General features: G+C 45.8%; 1 protein-coding gene across 1 annotated transcript in view; it reads right to left on the reverse strand.

Moving 5' to 3' along the window:
- Positions 1-20,551, reverse strand: part of AR (androgen receptor) — a 475,175-nt gene that overhangs the window by 52,145 nt on the left and 402,479 nt on the right. The window contains exon 4 of the mRNA XM_029607286.1: positions 1,732-2,028. Within this exon, the coding sequence (XP_029463146.1) occupies positions 1,732-2,028 (297 nt within the window). The remainder of the gene's footprint in view (positions 1-1,731; positions 2,029-20,551) is intronic.

Genomic DNA, 20,551 nt, shown 5'->3' on the forward strand with positions numbered 1-20,551 from the left:
TCTTGTTGTCTTCAGCCGGCGCCATTTTCCAAAATGGCGCCGAAAAATGGCGGCGGCCATAGACGAACACGATTGGACGGCAAGAGGTCCTTCCGGACCCCCGCTGGACTTTTGGCAAGTCTTGGGGGGGGGTCAGGAGGCCCCCCCCAAGCTGGCCAAAAGTTCCTGGAGGTCCAGCGGGGGTCAGGGAGCGATTTCCCGCCGCGAATCGTTTTCGTACGGAAAATGGCGCCGGCAGGAGATCGACTGCAGGAGGTCGTTCAGCGAGGGTTCCGGCGCCTCGCTGAACGACCTCCTGCAGTCGATCTCCTGCCGGCGCCATTTTCCGTACGAAAACGATTCGCGGCGGGAAATCGCTCCCTGACCCCTGCTGGACCTCCAGGAACTTTTGGCCAGCTTGGGGGGGGCCTCCTGACCCCCACAAGACTTGCCAAAAGTCCAGCGGGGGTCCGGAAGGACCTCCTGCCGTCCAATCGTGTTCGTCTATGGCCGCCGCCATTTTTCGGCGCCATTTTGGAAAATGGCGCCGGCTGAAGACAACAAGATTCAGTAGCAGGAGCCCGTTCCGGACCGCTGCCGTTCCGGACCGCCGCTGGACCCGCAGGTTATTTAAGTCATTTGGGGGGGGGGTTCGGGAGGGTGGGGGATTTAATTTAAAGGGTCGGGGGTGGGTTTTAGGGGGTTTTAGTGTGCCGGCTCACGATTCTAACGATTTATAACGATAAATCGTTAGAATCTCTATTGTATTGTGTTCCATAACGGTTTAAGACGATATTAAAATTATCGGACGATAATTTTAATCGTCCTAAAACGATTCACATCCCTAGTCTAAATGGGTCACTGGACCTTCCCTCTATACTTCCATATGATCCATGTTTATTGCCCAGTGCCTCAGTTCTAATCCTGGCACTGACTCATGGTTCTGGGTAACTCACTCGTCTGCCTGTGCCTCAGTTCTACATCCAGCTTTATCACCGGCTCCCCTGGGCTGCCTCCTCCTTTTTGCTTCCGGCTCAGATGGGACCAGGGCTGGGATCTGGTGCCATAAGTCTTCATTCACAACTACCTGGGGATTTTTACCCCACTCTATATACTCCCCTTAGCTAGTCAGAAAATTGTAGTGATAGTCCAGAGCATGGGGCTATACACCATCCACACTTAAGCAGTGACTACAACTCCCAGCCCATAGTCATGCAGGATGAATCCAGACAAATGGATCTGAATAACTTTAGGCCTGTGATTTACTCAGGGTTATTCGGGTAACGTTGTCTGGTCAGCGCTGAGTATCAGTGCTGCCCAATATGAAACCACATCCCAAGAACACCTCCCAGCTTTGAATTTTTTGTGCAGGCAAATTCTGTCCAGGAAAACTTTAGCAAGAGAGCAAGGGGAAAAAAATGTGACCCTTGGGGTTCATTTGGCTAACTCCAAAAGTTAGCCGGACCGACTCTGTGTGACCTTGGAAACATTCCTCTCTCTATATTTCAATTTAGTGAAGTATATCTGTGTGATAATTATAACAGTAACAGACTATTCATTATAGCCTTTGAACGCTTTCATGTAGTCTTGATATCAGATATGTGCTGCCAGGCCCTCCAACCCTAAGATTGAAGGATTAGGTTGTACTGTGCTGAGATCCTTTCTAGCTGACAGGTTCAAAACAGATCCGTGCAAAGTTATATACATTAACGTTAGTGGATTTAATTGTCATTTCAACTACGGCTGTCCTACCTGGTAAGACCTTTGCCCACTTCACCACATGCACCAGTTGCCTCTCGCCAAGTTCATTCAAGCTGCTGAGCAGAGTAGCAAAGGTGTCTGGCTGATTGTTATCGTGGCCTGCACAGACCATGCCAGGTTCAATAGCTTCTAGGACATTGAGGAAGATGGGCTGGCTGTCAAATCCCTCCATATGTAACATGGTCATCCTGGACATCTGTTCCTGCATGCCTTCACCTTCTCCGGGAGAGCTCATGGCCTCCCCCTCTTCCTGAATCTTTAGGTTCCCCAGTTTCTTCAGCTTTCGGGCTGCAAGAAGAAGAGACTGCTAGTGGAAAGATCTTTTTTGCTTCTCAGACTCCAGCCACCACACACAGTTTTATTTCAGCAGGAAAATTCAGAACTTCCACCTAACACCAAGTCACCAGTTTCTAAGCAAATAAGAACATAAGATATGCCATACTGGGTCAGACCAAAATAAATCCTGGTTTATCTTTGATTTGAATGCACACTGTAGCCCAGCAGCCTGCAATATGGAAGCAACATACAGGCCGATGGAATACTGATGCGCTAAAAACGCACATCCAAACTAGACGCACTTTTTTTTTAACCCACGAACAATCACCTTTCCTGGCGCTCAATGCAATAGGCAAATGAGCTGCCGCACTAAAAAGGATTTGCTAGGGATAAATTGTACTTCCCTAGCGGGTCCACGGCATCGGGCGCCCAGGAGAAGTGGCTGGGTGCAGGTTAGGGAAACGGACTCTCAATTTTACGAGTGTCCTAACCAGTTCCTGTGCACGGTCACAGGTTAGAAAAATGGACGCTTGTGAATTGAGCGCCCATTTTCCTAACCTGACTGCCAAGACATTTATTCTTTTTTTTGTTTTTGTTATTCCTTTTTTCAGTTCCTCTGACTTAATATCGCCACGATATTAAGTCGGCTCTTCAAGACAACGCCAGCTCCGGGGCTAGTGCTAATTTTTGAGGGTAAAAATGTGCGTGTTGGGCGCACATTTATTTTTTACATAAGGGAGTAACAGCTAATAGCCTCATCAACATGGCATTTACATGTGATAAGCGCTATTAGCCTTGCGCAGGTTTGGAGGCGCTAATCCCCTTATTGCCTAAGGGGTTATGGACACACGTCCAGCAGTGGGTTTAACCTGTGCACTACCCTGCGCGCTCGGTATTGCATGGGCCTGATTGTGAAGCTCAGAAATCTTTAGAAATGGGAACTGAAGAACCAGGACTGGTGCAGAGTCTGACAGGTGAACTGAAGTCAGTAGGCAGGTACAGGAATGACATGGTAAGGTGGAGAATTAGTATGACTTCAACCCTGGCAGATTCCTGAAGTGATGCACTTCAAATAAGGTAATGACAAAAATTAACTTTTCAGTTTCACACAGACTCAAGCAATATTTCTGTTCTGAAGAACATTTCACCCAGGGTCTCTCTCTTTTAATTTAATGTATGGCGCTTGCTCACTCTCTTTCCATCTATATGGCTATATCTATATCGATAAAGATATAAAGATATAGACAGATATATACAGATATTCACACACTGCATATGGTCATATCGCCCTTCATCAGTTCAGATTACTGCAGCATGAAAACAAATGTTCCTTCGATGCACTGTCAGTTTAAAGATGCATGATTTTGGGGCTCCTGATGTCCTTTCCCCAAACAATAAATGAAAAAAAATCATCAGCAGACCAAAAAACTTTAAACATTTATTTACTAGTCTTATACTGGTAAGCTCTACCCATGTTGGTTTCTTTTAACTAATTCTACGAGCTATTCTGTCTCTACCTGAGGTACCAAATGTCTGTGCACAAATGTTCACAACATATTAAATATTCAATGGGCTGAACCCATACATGTGCAAAACAAATTCTAATGATAAAGGAGGACATGAACTGCAGTACAAAAATCAGTTAACATTTAATCAAGTTTGGATAAATTAAAACACTTGCTTTTGCCAGGAGTTTTCTCCTTCAGCTTTCCAGGGCTGAGATCTGACACCAGCAGCCTTCATTTGCAACTATCCAGTAATTTTTGCTCTGGTCTAAGATAGTTATTGCAGCGACAATGCTCAGCCAGGGGCCATGTACCAGGTCCCCCCCCCTCCAAAACCCAGCTAATATGCTCATTCACAAGCCAATGCCACGGATTTACGCTCACCGGAACCTTCTAGAGGTACCTCGGCCGCATCTTGCCTCGTTAGTTGAAATGTAAATGAGCATTCTCAGTCACCAGTCCATTGCCACTGAACTCGTTACTTGCACAGCTGCAGACTCTGAGGGACATTCCAAGTATTTAGGAGGGCTTTAAAAACGTTATTATTCAGAGAGGACTTTGAGTTATCCACTAGATTGGAGAGGTTTATCAGTGTTTTTACTCTGCTGGGTTAATGTAGTCTCAGCCTAGTATGTGCCACCATCTAGTACGATGCCATCCTGCAAACTTTATAAGACACATTTGTAAAAATTGTACTTAGGCTGATATCTGTTTTTATTTTTACATATATTTTCTTACATTTGTTTGGATTTTATGTATGCTGAATTGCACCCTGCCCCAAGCTTTGGAGAGTGCAGGATATAAATCATGTAAATAAACAAACCTGGGCCTAATTCCATCAACAAGGCGTCGTCATTGCATAATGCCCGGGACTCCCTCCCCAACAGGGGCAGTGACAGTTGCCTCCACAGCATTCCCAGCCCCAGCTACTGGGTCAGTCCAACAAGTAACTTACTTTAAGCTGGCTGAATGACAACACATGGACAGGGTATGCATAAAGCAAAACTCCATGCAACTTCAGCTCAAAGAGCTAGTACACATCAACACTGCTCATTTTAAGCAATGCTATGGAAAATTAAATACGTCGCCGCAAGATGAAGGTGAAAATGTCCTTACTGCAACTTCCTAGGCAATGATTACTTTGCATATAAACATGAGACAGGAAGGTGGAATGTAACAATTGAGCAATTTACTCAAATACACGTTTTCTCTTTCAGGTAATAATTTACAGCAAACATCACATAAAACAAATTGCTGCCTCAAATTATCCTATGCCAGCAAGGAATTCATAAAGATCCAATGCAATTAGAAGCAAGAGGTGGAAAACAGTGACAGAGTAAATGATGGAAGATAACGATCAAAACAGCCCATCCACTCTGCTCAGTTGAGATGTGTCCACTTCGGGTAGATGCACATATAAATCTCCATATGCAATCCAGCACCTACTCCCCCTTCCAGCATGTCTTTTACCTGCCCCTCTCAGCCCTTTTCCTACCACTGCCTTCCGTATCTCAACCAATCATGCTCAGAAGCTACTACAATTATGGCCTCCACCATTTCTGGCTTTGTCATCTTCACTCGTTACAAAATCACCACTTAAGCAAACACCTGGGCCCCGTTATACATCTTATTACCAAATTTTGTAATAATCCTCAAAGCCACCAAGATTAGTGAAACTGTTGTAAAAAAAAAAAAAAAAAATCCAGCCTCCCCATTCTCACTGATTTGGATTTTAATCATGGTCCCTTCATATAGGTCACCCAACCTCCCTGACAGCCAGATGCTTTTGTACCACCGTTTATAGTTATAATCACCTCTCTGCCCAGGTTACTCCACTGCCTTCTTGGAAGAACAGAAATGAAGGTTAAACATCCCAGGAGATGGACTGCACTCAAATGGGGCCATAAAAGATTTTTTTTGTCTCTTTGGAGCTGTGACCTCAGGCCAGCTTGAAAACCCCATTTCATCCTCGGGGTGGATTTTTTTTTAAATGGGGGGGAAGGGAACCTTTTCAAGGCCCAGAGTGCCTCTCTTGAACGTCATGATCTCTGGGAAGGGGCAAGTGTTATACTTGTGTGTGTGTGCTGTGTGTGCCCAAAAATCCAAGCAGGAGTTACTGTGTTAGTGTCCAGAATAAAGTTCTTAGCTAATGGGCAAGCAGGTTGGAAAATGGCAGTAATAACGCAATCCGCAGCACCACAATTGTCTTCCCACTTTCTCACAATTCTTCCTCTATCCGTGCATGAACTTCAATATTGGAGCAAGAGAAAATCTCCATCCTCCAGGGCTTGGCTAAGTGGAATTCCCAAAGGGGCAGGGTATCGTTTAGTTGGGCAGGGAAAACCCCCTTTCCACACTGGTAAAAAGATAAAACCTTCTCTGCGCAGAGTCCAATTTCTCTCTCCCCAGGGGGTGAAGACTCCTGTTTGGTGTCCTCAATAGCCTCAAATTTGCTCTTACAGTTTGATGATCTTCATGATGATCTTCATTTATTCTCTTGTCTCTCTCCTCTGGATCCCAGATTGGAGGGATCCCCCTGGAAACAGGCAGCTCGCCCTGCTTCAATACAAGAAGGAATGGGCAGCCAAAAATCTTCCTCCTGGATCTCAGAACTGAAGTTATTTCTCCTTCAATAGAATTTAACAGGTCAGTGCAATACCTCTTTCCTCATTGAGGGTATGAAGGCGCAGGTCTTCCCTACCAAGGGCATTCCAAGTCCAGATGATGCCCCAGGGCCTCTCAGGGCTCCTACCACAATAAAATGTATAACCCCCCAAAAAACAAATACCCAGAGGGAAATCCCAACCAGCCAATGAGTGGATTGGAAGGAATACCCTCCCAACCCTGATCAGGATCCTCAGGCAGGGTTTGCCTGATTCTTCTGACTGGGTCTGAAAAAACCCCAAAAACAATACATAAAAAAGGTTCTTCACGCTAAGCAAACCATAAGGGACTGCCCACAGTCTCTAAGGAGAGAAAGCAAATGTTGCTTACCTGTAACAGGTGTTCTCACTGGTCAGCAGGATGTTAGTCCTCACATACGGTGATATCACAGGATGGAGCCCAATCATGGAACACTTCTGTCAAAGTTCTGGAAACTTTGGGCACGCCCAGCATGGCACTAACCCTGCAGCCAGCAGGGGTCCCCCTTCAGTCTTGTTAAAAAGCTACAGGTAGTGCCGAAAATAAAATAAGAAAATGTTACGAACCCAACACTGCGGGGCGGCGGGCGGGTTTCATGAGGACTAACATCCTGCTGTCCTGTGAGAACACCTGTTACAGGTAAGCAACATTTGCTTTCTCACAGGACAAGCAGGATGGTAGTCCTCACATATGGGTGAGTACCGAGCTGAGGATGTCAGAGTATTCACCAAATGTATCCAGGTGTGCAAAGGCACTAGGACTGGGGTGGAATTTGGCGGAGGGCATCCTGAACCCTAACGGGCAGGCGGAAGGGTGTTGGTACGTCATGTTGTAAATAGGTTACGAAGGACAGATTGGCCGAAGTTGGAATCTTGTCTTCCGGCCTTGTCCAAGCAATAGTGGGCTGCAAAGGTGTGGAGAGAACTCCAGATGGCAGCCCTGCAAATGTCAGGAAGCGGCACTGATCATAGGTGTGCTACTGAAGTTGCCATGGCCCTCACAGATTGTGCTTTAACAAGGTCTTGAAATGGAATGCCCGCTTGCTGATAGCAAAAGGATATGCAGTTCGCCAACCAGGAGGAGAGAGTCTGCTTATCCACAGGCTGCCCTAACTTGTTAGGATGGAAGGAGACAAACAGTTGAGTGCTTTCCCTGTGGGCAGCTGTACGGTCTAGGTAGAATGCTAGAGCCCGTGTACAGTCAAAGGTATGCAGAGCCTGTACTCCTGGATTGGAATGGGGCCTGGGAAAAAAGGTAGGTAGTATAATGGATTGATTGAGATGAAAGTCTGAAACTATCTTAGGCAAAAATTTAGGGTGAGTGCGGAGTACTGCCCGGTCCTACAGAAGTTTGGTGTAAGGCGGATAGGTAACTAGAGCCTGTAATTCACTAACTCTGCGAGCCGAAGTGATTGCCAGAAGGAAAATCACTTTCCATGTGAGATAGCGAAGATCACAGGATTGAAGAGGCTCGAATGGTGATTTCATGAGCCGACCCAAAACCAGATTGAGGTCCCAAGAAGGGGCCGGAGGATGCTTGCTTGAGGTGAAGCAAGCCCTTCAGAAAACGTGTTACAAGGGGTTGTACTGATATGGGTACATCCCCGACACCTTTATGGAAGACGGCTACCACACTGACATGCATTCTGATGGAAGAAGTTTTTAGACCTGACTCTGATAAGTACCAGAGATAGTCCAAAAACTTCGTGATAGGACAGGTAATAAAGGGGTCAAGGGACTGAGAAGAGCACCATGAAGTAAACCTGTTCCATTTGTAAGAGTAAGATTTTCTCGTGGAATTCCGTGAAGCAATCAGGACACGAGAAACTGGTTCAGAAAGGTTAAGTGGCTGAAGGATTAACCTTTCTTGCAGTCAGGGACAAGGCTTGAAGATTGGGGTGGCGGAGGCACCCGTCGTTTTGAGTGATCAGAAGCGGGTCCTTTCCTAAGGGAATGTGCCTGCGAATGGAGAGATCCTGAAGTATTGGAAACCACACTTGGCGTGGCCAGTGAGGTGCTATCAGGATCATGGTTCCCTTGTCCTGACGTAACTTCACGAGAGACTTGAAGAGAAGAGGTAGTGGAGGGAATGCATAAAGTAGACCGGATGCCCACTAGAGGGAGAATGCGTCTCTGGGCTGAGAGTGTTTGCTGCGAATGAGAGAGCAGAAATTCTCTATTTTGCGGTTTTGAGGAGATGCAAAGAGGTCTATCTGAGGATATCCCCATTGTTGGAAGATGGAGTTCGCTACTGAGGGGTTGAGAGACCACTCGTGCGGTTGAAAGATGCGACTCAGCTTGTCTGCCAACACATTGTCCATTCCCGGCAAGTAGATGGCCCTGAGGTACATTGAATGGGAGAGAACTTACGCCCTTATCTGTGCAGCTTCCTGACACAGAAGGAAGGAGCCCGTGCCTCCCTGTTTGTTGATGTACCACATGCCACCTGGTTGTCCGTCTGGATCAGGATAACTTGATTTGAGAGGTGATCCTGAAATGCCCTGAGAGCATATCTGATTGCTCGAAGCTCCAGGAAATTTATTTGGTGTTTGGCTTCCTCTGGAGACCAAGATCCTTGTGTCTGCAGGTTGGCCACATGGGCTCCCCAGCCGAAGTTGGAAGCATCAGTGGTGAGAGTTAATTGAGGGTCTGGAATCTGAAAGGGCAAGCCTTGGAGGAGATTAATCTGATTTTTCCACTAGGCAAGTGACTGACGGAGTGAGTCGGTTACTTGGACAATGGTCGACAGGGTCTGAATGCTTTGAGTCCATTGAGACCTTAGAGTCCACTGCATGACTCTCATGGCCAAACGGGCCATTGGTGTGACCTGAACTGAGGACGCCATGTGTCCCAGGAGGATGAGAAAGTGGTGTGCAGTCACGGAGTGCTGAGACTGTAGCTGGTGCGCAAGATACATGAGGGTGAGAGCTCGCTGTCAAGGCAGAAAAGCCTTTGCCTGCAAGGTGTCAAAGTCTGCCCAAATGAACGACAAGGTTTGAGATGGGACTAAGTAGGATTTGTCATAGTTGACGAGAAATCCTAAAGAGATTAGAGTGTGTAAGGTTAGACTGAGGGACGACAGAGCAGCTTGCTGAGTGGGAGCCCTGATTAACCAATCGTCTAGATAGGGGTAGACGTGAACACCTTGAGTCCTGAGGAAGGTTGCAACTACTACGAGGCATTTTGTGAAGACTCGTGGCACAGACGCTAGGCCGAATGGAAGCACTCGGAACTGATAGTGCTTGGGGCCTACTAGAAACCTCAGGTATTTGCGATGAGATGGAGTTATCACAATATGAGTGTATGCGTCCTGGAGGTCCAGAGAGCAGAGCCAGTCTCCTCTTTGTAGAAGAGGAAGAAGCGAGCCTAAGGTTACCATTTTGAATTTCTCTCGCTGGAGGTACTTGTTGAGGGCCCGTAGGTCCAGAATAGGACAAACGCCTCCCAATTGTTTGGGGATTAGAAAGTACCGGGAATAGAATCCTAGGCTGTGCTGAGAGTAGGGTACGGGTTCTATTGCCTTGGACAGGAGAAGGAGGGAGACTTCCTGATCCAGAAGGATGGAGTGACTGGATGTTCTCCACGTCGGGAGAGGTGGGGAGTCCGGTGGCATGGAGAGAAAGTTCAGATGGTAACCCTGAGCAATTATCGCCAGTACTCATTGGTCTGAGGTGACTGAGTGCCATATGTTGTAGAAGTGGCACAGTCGATCTCCCACTGGTATGTGAGGCAATGGAAGCTGGCTGCTGCTCTCTAGGTAGAAGTCAAAAACCTGAAGCAGGACCAGGTTGAGGAGCTGCTTGCGGTTTTTGTTTCCGTGTCTGATGAGACTGGGCTTTTTGAAAAGGTCTCGTGAAACAGGATCTGGTTGGTATCGTGTAGGACTTCTTCGGGAGGAAGAATGACTTCTTTGAGTCCTTTCGGAAGGGCTGTTTTGAAGAGTAGTCAGAAGGTATCAGAGAGAGCTGTATTAGGGTCTCATGATGGTCCTTAAGTTCCACCACCATCCGTTGAATCTGTTCGCCAAACAGATTATCTCCTACACAGGGTAGGTCAGATATCCTGTCTTGTACCTCAGGGCGAAGGTCGGAAGATTTGAGCCAGGCCCATCTCCTTGCCAAAATCGCGGCTGCAGATACCTTAGTAGCAGTGTCAAAGGTATTGTAAGATGATCTGATCTCATGCTTGCCTGCCTCAAAACCCTTGTTTACTAGGGTTTGGAACTGATCTTGAAATTGCTGAGGCAGGGAGTCTGTGAAATCTTGTATCTGCTTAAAAATGACCCTATTATATTGGGTCATATAGAGCTGATAAGCGGCAATTCGGGAGAAGACCATTGATCCTTGGAAGACACGGCGACCAATGGCATCTAGAAACTTCTGTTCCTTGCCAGGGGGAAAAGAAGTGTGAGGCTTTGATCTCTTTGCTCTTTTCTGTGCAGATTCTACCACTACAGATTGGTGATCCAATTGAGTTTTCTGAAAACCCGGAGCTGACTGCACCAAATAGGTAGTGTCAGCTTTTCTGTGGACTGGAGCAATGGAGCCAGGATGTTCCCAGTTCTTCTTGAGGAGATCCAGAAGAACCTGGTGGATAGGGATGGTGGTTATTTCCTTGGGAGCATCCAGGAATTGTAGGAACTCCATCATCTGATGTCTATCATCCTGTTCAGTCTGTAATTGTAAGGGAACCAATTCAGACATTTCCTTCACAAAATTTATAAAGGAAAGGTCCTCTGGGGGAGAACGCTTTCTACTTTCAGTGGGTGAAGGTGGTGAAGGCAAATCATCGGTGTCTGGGGAGGAATCATCAGTCCAGGTATCATAGGGATCAGCACCTGTCCCTCTAGGAACTAGAGGGTGACGGGGTGGTGTGATACCCGAGGGTCCTGGTCTAGGCTCCGAAGGAATTGAAGGAATAATTGGAGGCACCGATTAAGGCATCAAAGGCACCGGCGCAGGCATCGAGGCCATCAATGGATGGTTTGGTGGTGCCAACAGACGTATCGGCACCGATGGTTGGACCGGTGGCAATGGATGTATCAGCATCGATGGCTGCCGGAATCGGGTCGTTGGGCAGTTCCACAATCGGTACCGGTGTCGGAGGAACCTGGAGTCGTTGCATCGCCTTGTCGATGGCCTCCTGAACCATCCGGTCCAGTTCTTCTCGGAGACCTGGAGCAAGCAGCCTCGGCTCCGGAACAGAAGAAGGAGGCAGAGGCATAGCCGGAGGGACCACCGTTAAAGGTGGAGTCGCGGCTCCCGATACCTTGTTGGGTGAGGGTTGCCACGGTGACCCGGTCACCGAAAAGGTTGGTGCCTTTTTTGGACGGGGTTTCTTCGACGGCGGCTCAGACAATTGTGAGGTCGATGATTTCGCTCCCTCAATGGTCCGAGACTTTCGATGTCGATGTTTGACTCTACGATCCCCTCGGTCCTGAGGGGGAGTAGAGGGTGTCGAAGGCTGAGATGTCGTCGATGCCGGATGGTCACCGGCCGGTGGTCGATGCTGGCGCGAAGTTGACGGAGCCGGTTCTGACGACGTCGATGCAATGGACGGAGTCGGGGTTTGAGCATGGAAGAGAAGTTCCATCTTCTCCATTCTGGCCTTGCGACCTTTTGGTGTCATTAGGGCACATTTGGTGCAGGTCAAGACATCGTGCTCTCGTCCAAGACACATTACACAGTCTTTATGGGGGTCTGTGATAGACATGGTGCGATTACAGTCCGGGCACCAATGGAACCCAGACGCCATGGCAAAAAATTGAGCCACAGTATGGCCAAACTCGACGGTAATCGACGGAGAACGGGTAAAAAACTTACTGGAGTACCGCGGCTTGAAAAAGTTGAAGGAGGGACCCCTGTGGGGCAAATTAACTTTTAGTAATTCGTGAGGAAAATTCCTGTCAGGAATCTCTGCAGAGCTCCTTAACCGCGAGGCTACTGCTGCACAGAAAAAAGAAGACTGAAGGGGGACCCCTGCTGGCTGCAGGGTTAGTGCCATGCTGGGCATGCCCAGTAGGGGCCAGTAAAAGTTCTGGAAACTTTGACAGAAGTGTTCCGTAACTGGGCTCCATCCTGTGATGTCACCCGTATGTGAGGACTACCAACCTGCTTGTCCTGTGAGAACTGCTTAAGAAACCTTTCCAGGGGGTCAGCCATTCCAACATCCTCAAAGGGAGGGGCTAAATTTGAATGGTAACCTCCCCCATTCACTAACCTATATTCTACCTGAACTAAGGGTTCACTCACGACTTAATGATAATGATTGGAGGGTCTGTTACACAAAAAAAAATAAGTTAAAAAAAAGTAAAGCGATACATTTTTATTAGACTCAGTATGTCTCTTGATGAATTTTCGGGAGCTAATGCTCCCTTCCTGTGATTTCAGCCATTCCTAGGTTACAGCAAATCAAGGCCCCCATACTTTTGAGGGCGGGTGGGGGAAGGCATGAGGGCCCTGCTCACCAGCAAGCTCGTGCTTAGCGCTGTGGTGCCGACCACCCCTCCTCACTACCCTTTATCTCCCTCTCCTGTTGCTAGTGAAATCTGTGGTACCAGTGAGACCTGCAAGACTATAGGGCCTTCTATGTTCAGACTTAAGTAGTACTATGCTGGGTCAAACCAAGGGCCCACTGAGCCTAGCATTCTCTGTTTTCAAAACCAGCCAATCCAGACCTTTAGGAAGTACCCAGCAAATTCCATTTCTTGTTACCCACTCCCAGGGCTTTGCCCAAGTCTAGCTGGCAAATAATTGTTTATGGACTTTTCTTTCAGAGTTTCCCAAACCCCTTTTAAACTCAGCTATGTTATTTGCCTCGATCACACCCAACTGCAACAATTTCCATAACTTAATTGTATGTTGCGTGAACAAATACCCTCTCAAATTTGTTTTAAACTTGTTATTTATGTTTATAAATCCCTATCATATCCCTCTCAGTCTTCAGTTCTACAAGCTGATCCCAGCCTGTTCAGACTTCTGATTAAAGCTGGCAGAGGAGAAGAAAGACGCAAACACTGCTCTTCTTCTCAGAGGGAGAGGATGGTATTACGGGTGAGGAGGGGAAGAGGATACCATGGCCACTGCACAGCAAGGATTTTAATTATACTAGAGCAGAACTATCTGGCTTTCAGAAAGAAAGTAAAGTCATGGTTATTTCTCTGTTTTCTTTTTGATGAGGTCTCTGGGAAGGCTGGCTTCGATTGTGATGCTTTTGGGAAAATTTGGGAGGATTTTATTGTTGTTACTGGGGTGGATTGATCTTGCTCTCTTTAAGAGTCTAACAATCCTAGAATGTTATTGAATAGACTGTTTGACTGGATGCTTTTGGAAGGGGGAGGTTCTCACAGTCCTGCGCTACTCTACTTACATGCTGAATCTATTTTCATTTTGCATTTTATCTTTCCATTGCTATTATACGGACAATTTAATCTATATACTGTAGCTGTACTTAATCTAATCTACTGTATCACACTTTGAACTCCTTTTGGAAAAACATGATATAAATGCACAAAGATGATGATTAAGTGCTTATGTACTTAATATGATTTAATCGCCTTTCTATGACAGAATCAAGGCAATATGTAATTTTGTATTTGTTGTTTTTAATGCTATGCAAATTTGCAATTGTCAACTGTGGTATAAAAGTTCATAAATGAAATAAAATTATCTACAATTCATAACACAAGAGAAATTGAATTTGCCTTTTAATCCTTTAGGGAAAACTGGTATGCTGTATAAAGTTAAAATTTTTGTGATCTAATCACTGCCTATTTTTTTTCCTTATTTTGGAATTCTGAATTAATCAAACCAAACTCTGCACAGCTAGCTTGATGTTTACAAAAAAATGTGTGCCATGAACCCACTCATTTCATGCCTCTCTGTTTGCTAAAACAAGGATACACCTAAATAAAGATAAATAAAGGTACGGGAGCATGACTAAGTATCTCAGCCCTCATTTCCAAGAAAGGCAAAAGCAGCCTTCTCTGATGGGTCATTTCTGTTGTAGAAAACAGACATGCTGCCATCATCAGCTCATAGGCAATAAAATTGTTTTGAACTCCAAAGAGCTGTGGCAAAGCCCATCAGGAAAAGGAACAAAACCAAGAAATGAAAAACGATAGACAAGTGCTCCCAACATCCTGTAGAAAAACATCAATAGCGTTTGTAGTAAGCAGAATTCTGGCTACTACAGCAAACACTAATAATCACATACAGTATCAATAATTAACTGATTGACCAGGAAAGTCAGACAAAGGAAAACAATTTGTTTTTAACTAGGTCCCAGAAGCACAAGGAGATGTACAATATGTTGCCAGATAAACTAAAGGATTTTCCCCTTTGCTTAGTTAGTACATCTGGCCCAAGGTGACTTGTCCAAGATCACAGTCAGTAGCAGAGCTGGGATTAGAACCAAAGCACAGGAAGATATAGTGACTTACCCAAACTGATAGCTGTTGAATTATCACAGGTTGCCTTAAACCAATTAATTTCAACAGTTTGTATATCCTTGCTGAAATAATGTTGCCAGACATATGAAGAATTGTGACCAGTCAAACAGAGAGGAAGGGACAAACAGAAGACACGAGACACCCATTGTAGAGTCATATCATAGCAAAAGAAATAAGTGTAAAGTGATGCAGAACTTCTGCATAACTAAATAGTAATTACCACCACAGATGTGACTATCCACAAGAAGATGTGGCAGGCACAACATAGAGATCTCACCGCTGGGATTAGAATGGGCATCCAAGTGAGCAAGCAGCTTCCTGCAGGAGTGATGAAAGAAAGGAATACTTGGAAGGACCTAAATCACCTCCGTAAGCAAGTGCAACAGGATTACCAGACTTGAGATCTGCAACTGTGGAGAAGTACACACCATAAAATACCTGCTGCTCTGCCCATTGTTTAAAGACAGCTCCTACACAGTGCAGGATGCTGCTGAGGCCAACTTACGAGCACTGAAATGGGCTCAGCAGCAGAAAGAAACATGACTTTAAGAACACAAGACTTGTCATACTGGATCAGACCAAAGGTCCATCAAGCTCAGTATCCTCTTTTCAACAGTGGCCAATCCCAGGTTACTTTGGTAGATGGACATGAGGAGGAGAAACCCCAGGTCATACAGGTCAGTAACAGAGAAGAGTTTTGAAAACAGTCCAGTTCTCTAACCACTAGCAGGCTGATACAGAACGGTGCGCTCGGCCGAGTGCGCAGTTTAACACGCAATAGGCTGCGTGTTTTCCCACCTATTACCCCTTACAGTATAAGGGGTAATAGCGCGTGGAAAATGCACTGCCAACCCCCCAGAAACTAATAGTGCTCATCACATGCAAATGCATATTGATGAGCCTATTAGTTAGTTGCCCGAAATACTGAAAGTAAAATTAACGCCTGCCCAAGGTGTTATTAAGTCTAGCGATATTAAGTCAAAAAAAAAAAAAAACCTGCCCGCCAGTCGCCTGGTTAGAAAACAGATGCTCAATTTTGCTGGCTTCTGTTTTCCGAACCTGTGGCTGTCAGCGGGTTTGAAAACAGACGCCGGTAAAATTGAGCGTCTGTTGTCAGTCCTGCTGATAGCCAACCCTAACGCCAATAAGGAGGTGCTAGGGACGCGCTATTGTCCCTAGCGTCTCCTTATTAGCACGTAGCCTCATTTAAATAGAGAATTGCGAGATCACATGATACAGTGAAGGGAGCGGATGTAATCCCCCTTCTCGGATCCCTATTCCTATATCTAACCCCATCCATGGCTGCAAATCCCACGGTTTTTGCCCAGAGACATCTATTGGATTGTGATCCTTCCCTGCTTCTCATCTGGGTACCCACAGTGTCCTCTCGAATGACAAAAAAAGACAAAGACAAGGATAGAGAAAAGCCTAGGCCTTCGGATGTGCCACTGGAAGAAGATGCTGGTCCTGCTGAGCCAACTCCTACCACAGCCTGGGCCAACATGAAGACAGCCGTTGTGGAGGCCTTAGAGCCCAAATTAAAAAAAATTCTACTCAACTGACTAACTCTCAGCTTCCATTGCGGGCTACGAGTGACACTTCACCGACCTGGAGCAATGGGTGTCGGATGTCCAAAATGGCCTCCACTCCTCCCAGGCAGAGATTTCCACACTAAAATCTACACTAGCCCAGCACTCAGAGCGTCTGGAAGACCTTGAAAACTGCTCGCGGCGGTGTAACCTCCAGTTTGTGGGTCTTCCTGAGTCTTTAGAGGATAAAGATCTTCCCCGATTCCTAGAGTCGTTGCTTGCGGAGGAGCTCGGTCTGTCCCACACCCATGGCCCCCTGCGAATCAAATCTGTGCACCGGTTAGGTCCCAAATGAGACCAGCGGGCGAGACTGCGAGTGGTGATCGCAAAAATCTTTAATTTTGCACATAAAAATTAAATTCTGCAGGCACTATGCAGCGGGAAGACCCTCACCTACAATAAGAAGATCCTGGTTTTTCAAGATTTCTCAGCTGCTCTCGCTGCGCGGCGTCATACCCTCTCTCCTTTTTGCGCCAAACTGCATGCGTTAGGAGTGCAGGCAGTAATGGTTTATCCTGCTCAGATCCGTGTGAGGGCGTCCGGAGGACCGTGTTGATTTACAGAGGCTGAGCTCCAGCAGTATATTAACACTTTGGATGCACCATCGGCAGCCTCTCCAGAGTTTCCTGGTGACAGAGGCAAGTGATTCTTGGCAGAATCTGTGGTTTCTTTTTCTTATGGAGTTCACCCATAAGGAAAAGACTGCTGTCGTTATTTTCTCAATTGCTTCAAGACTCAAAGGCATCTTTCATCATTATTGTCTTTACCAGAATGACAATTTCTGTTGTTGGGAAAGCAATGTTCAGCTTTCTCCTTTTTTTGGGGCCCTAGCGCCTTAATTCAGACTACTTCCTTGATATAACTTTTGTCTGTTGGCGGGCATTTTTGCAACACTGAATATGCCCATCTATGTTTAGCAGACTTGTGCAGTACTCCTTTTCATACTCAATGTTCTTTTCTGTGGTTGGGGTTGGATTGATGATGTGGGATCCATTTGTATGGTAGTGATCTCACCCTAATGCTTTTGATACAGGGACTTTGGGGATTAGGGGTGGGAGGGGGGGGGGGCAGTGGGTAAGGGAATTGTGGAGTATGAATGGTTGGTAGTGTGTGTGCTGTGTCCTAATGTTTTTTCTACTTTTGAAGTCCTGTTGTATTATGCCTTGCGATTTAGTCCCAGGGGGGAGTCTATGCTACAACATATCAGCGAGTTCTTTCATACTACTTCTTCAGGTATCTGTAGATGGCTAACCAAGGGACCCTCATATACTCTCCTGGAATGTCTGCGGCATTAACTCTCCCGTTAAAAGATCCAAGATTCTTATTTATTTATTTATTTTTGGTTTTTATATACCGGAAGTTCCTGTATACAATACATATCACTCCGGTTCACATTTAACAGAGATAACTATCGCCGGGGAGGCGGTTTACAAGGAACATATCGTATATAATAAACGGATAATCTAAAATAAAGTACAATCAATTATGAAACAACTAAGATCAACTTAGAACACAACTTGGAACATATAACTGAAGTAATATAAGCAATATTCTTCATACCTTAAAAAAACAATCTGCAGACCTAGTCTATTTACAAGAAATCCATCTTACTGATCTAGAACATGCAAAGCTGCATCAAAATTGGGTGGGATCAGTACACTATGCATCGGCCTCCACTAAATCTGCTGGGATGGCAATCCTGATCCGCAAACATTTGCCTATTACCGTCAAGACTGAAATTAAAGATCCACAGGGCAGATATATCATTCTTGTTATGGACTTAAACCACTCTACTCTTGTCTTATGCAATCTTTATGCTCCTAACACCTACAGTTCGGCCATTTTTAGGGACATTTATCAGACTCTCCTCCCATATCTGGATCAGGATATTGTTAAAGGAGGCAACTTTAATGCGGTTCGTGACCCTCAGCTGGATAAATCTCACCCTAACCAGCGGGATGGTGCGTCCAGTAAGGGGGGGGGGGGTCTCCTTTCTGGAACAAACCTTGCACTTGGTAAATGCCTGGCGAATGCTACACCCGTTAGACAGAGACTTCACCCATTTATCCAGGACTCATGCCACACATTCCAGGCTCGATTATATTTTGGTAAGCAGTCACCTTTTTTCTAAAGTTACAGATGCAGGGACAGATGATATCATTCTCTCTGATCACGCCCCAGTATGGGTTGAATTATCAAAATCTACTTCAGCCTCTTCCTCCGTTGTTTGGCGTTTTCCTTACTTTCTGGCAGATGATGTATCCTACAGGACTATCTCCATGAAAAATGGGCGGATTACTCAAATTTGAACTCCCATCATAGGAAAGACCCAATACTGTTCTGGTATGCTGCGAAGTCTGTTCTGCAAGGAGATATCATCTCATATCTGGCTCATCGGAGGAAGATGCTCGATAAACGCTTACTCTCCCTAAGTACTCAACTTCAACGAGCTAAACAATCTCTTATACGTTCCCAACACACGTGCCAATAAGGAATCCTACCTCTCACTACAAGTAACGATTAATTCGCTTCTTCATCAAAGAGCCAGAAAAAGTCTCTTGTATTATCAGTTTAAATTATATCAGTTCGGTAACAAACCTGGGAGACTATTGGTCAATCTGATAAAGTCCTCTCGAGGCCCCCAATATATTCCCGCTGGGCGCTCCTCTAAGGGTCGGATGGTTAATGACACCCCCTCAATCTTAAGCTGTTTTCAAAAATACTATTCAGATCTTTATACTTCCGAAGGTTGGGATCAGGAGCAATGTGACTGGTTTTGTACTAAACTTAATCTCCCCCGAATTACTTCTGAGCAGTGTTCAGGGTTGAACAAGCCGATTACTGAGGACGAAGTCAAACTGGCTATTCGTCAGGCCAAGTGACTCAAGGCCCCGGGCCCAGATGGATATAGCGCAGAATTTTATAAATGCCTAACAGACCCTCTTGGGGCGACTGTTTCACAGGTATTTAACACTCTGGTTCACGTTGGCACTTACCCCAAGAATGTAAACACTGCTCACATAACTCTCATTCCCAAACCTGGTAAGGATCCTCTCCTTCCTGCTTCTTACCAACCCATCTCCTTGCTAAATTTTGACCAGAAGCTATAGGAAAAAATTTTAGCAGAGTGCCTGGCAGACATTTTGCCATCCATCATCAGACCGGGTCAAGTGGGCTTTGTAAGGAAATGATACGCCCTCCAATATTAGGCTAGTGACGACTGCTATGGCACTCTGCAGTCGAATGGAAGATCCCTACTTAGTAGTCAGTTTTGATGCTGAAAAAGCATTTGACAGGGTAGAATGGGGTACTTATTTCACCTTTTACAGTATATGGGGATGGGAGGGTTTTTTTTAATAATGTGATCAGTCTGCTCTATCAAGACCCAAAGGCCTCTATTTTAATAAAAGTTCTTCAATTGGACACCTTTCGTGTCACCAGAGGAATCCGACAAGGCTGTTCACTCTCCCCTCTCCTCTTGAACCACTACTATTATCCATCCAGATGACCGAGGAGGTCAGGAGAATACAGCTCTGCTCTGGGAAGCAAACTGAGCTATTTAAATATGCAGCTTTTGCTGATGATATTTTAGTTTTTCTTACGGACCCCAAACGACCGTTGAACTCGTTGCTGTCCCTATTTCGTTCCTTTGGTACCTTCTTGGGTCTGTGCCTAAATTGGGATAAATCAGAGGCATTGGCCTTCCCAGAGGCTCTTAAAGAGCGATGGGGGGAATCCTTTCCCTTGCAATGGGCTGGGGACTCCATCTGGTACCTCGGCGTCCATCTATCTACGGTCTCAATATACCTGGTCTGTTAAAGTTTACCCAGGACAAGGTGCATGCATGGCAGGATTTACCACTTTCTCTAGGGGGCCGCATTAACCTATTTAAAATGATTGTTCTTCCCAAATGGCTTTATGTTTTGCAGAACTTGTCGCTCCAAATCAAACATAAAGACCTCTTACGTTTTGATAGAGCCTTACGCCATTTAATATAGCGAGGCAAAAAGCCACACATTCCCTTGCTCTGGTTGAAAACAAGATGGGGGTCGGGAGGTTTGGGAGTCCCTGACCTTGCTAAATACAACTTAGCACCTAACCTATGTATCATTCGGGAATGGCTTCTGGGAGACTCTCACTTTGTTAATATACTGCCTGAAAAGACACTGGTGGCTCCCCTGGATCTGCGATATGTTCTGCAGGCACCTTCCACTTGTCTTCCACTTTCTCTATCACACAACATACTGATATGTTGATATCACCTATTAAGAAGGCCTGGATAACTGTAACAAAGAGGATGGGGTTGCACCATCAGCGGCCTCGCCGACACCCACACCCAGCGCCCCGATC

The sequence above is a fragment of the Rhinatrema bivittatum genome, chromosome 6 (genome assembly GCF_901001135.1).
Source record: "Rhinatrema bivittatum chromosome 6, aRhiBiv1.1, whole genome shotgun sequence".
In the NCBI taxonomy this organism is placed as follows: domain Eukaryota; kingdom Metazoa; phylum Chordata; class Amphibia; order Gymnophiona; family Rhinatrematidae; genus Rhinatrema; species Rhinatrema bivittatum.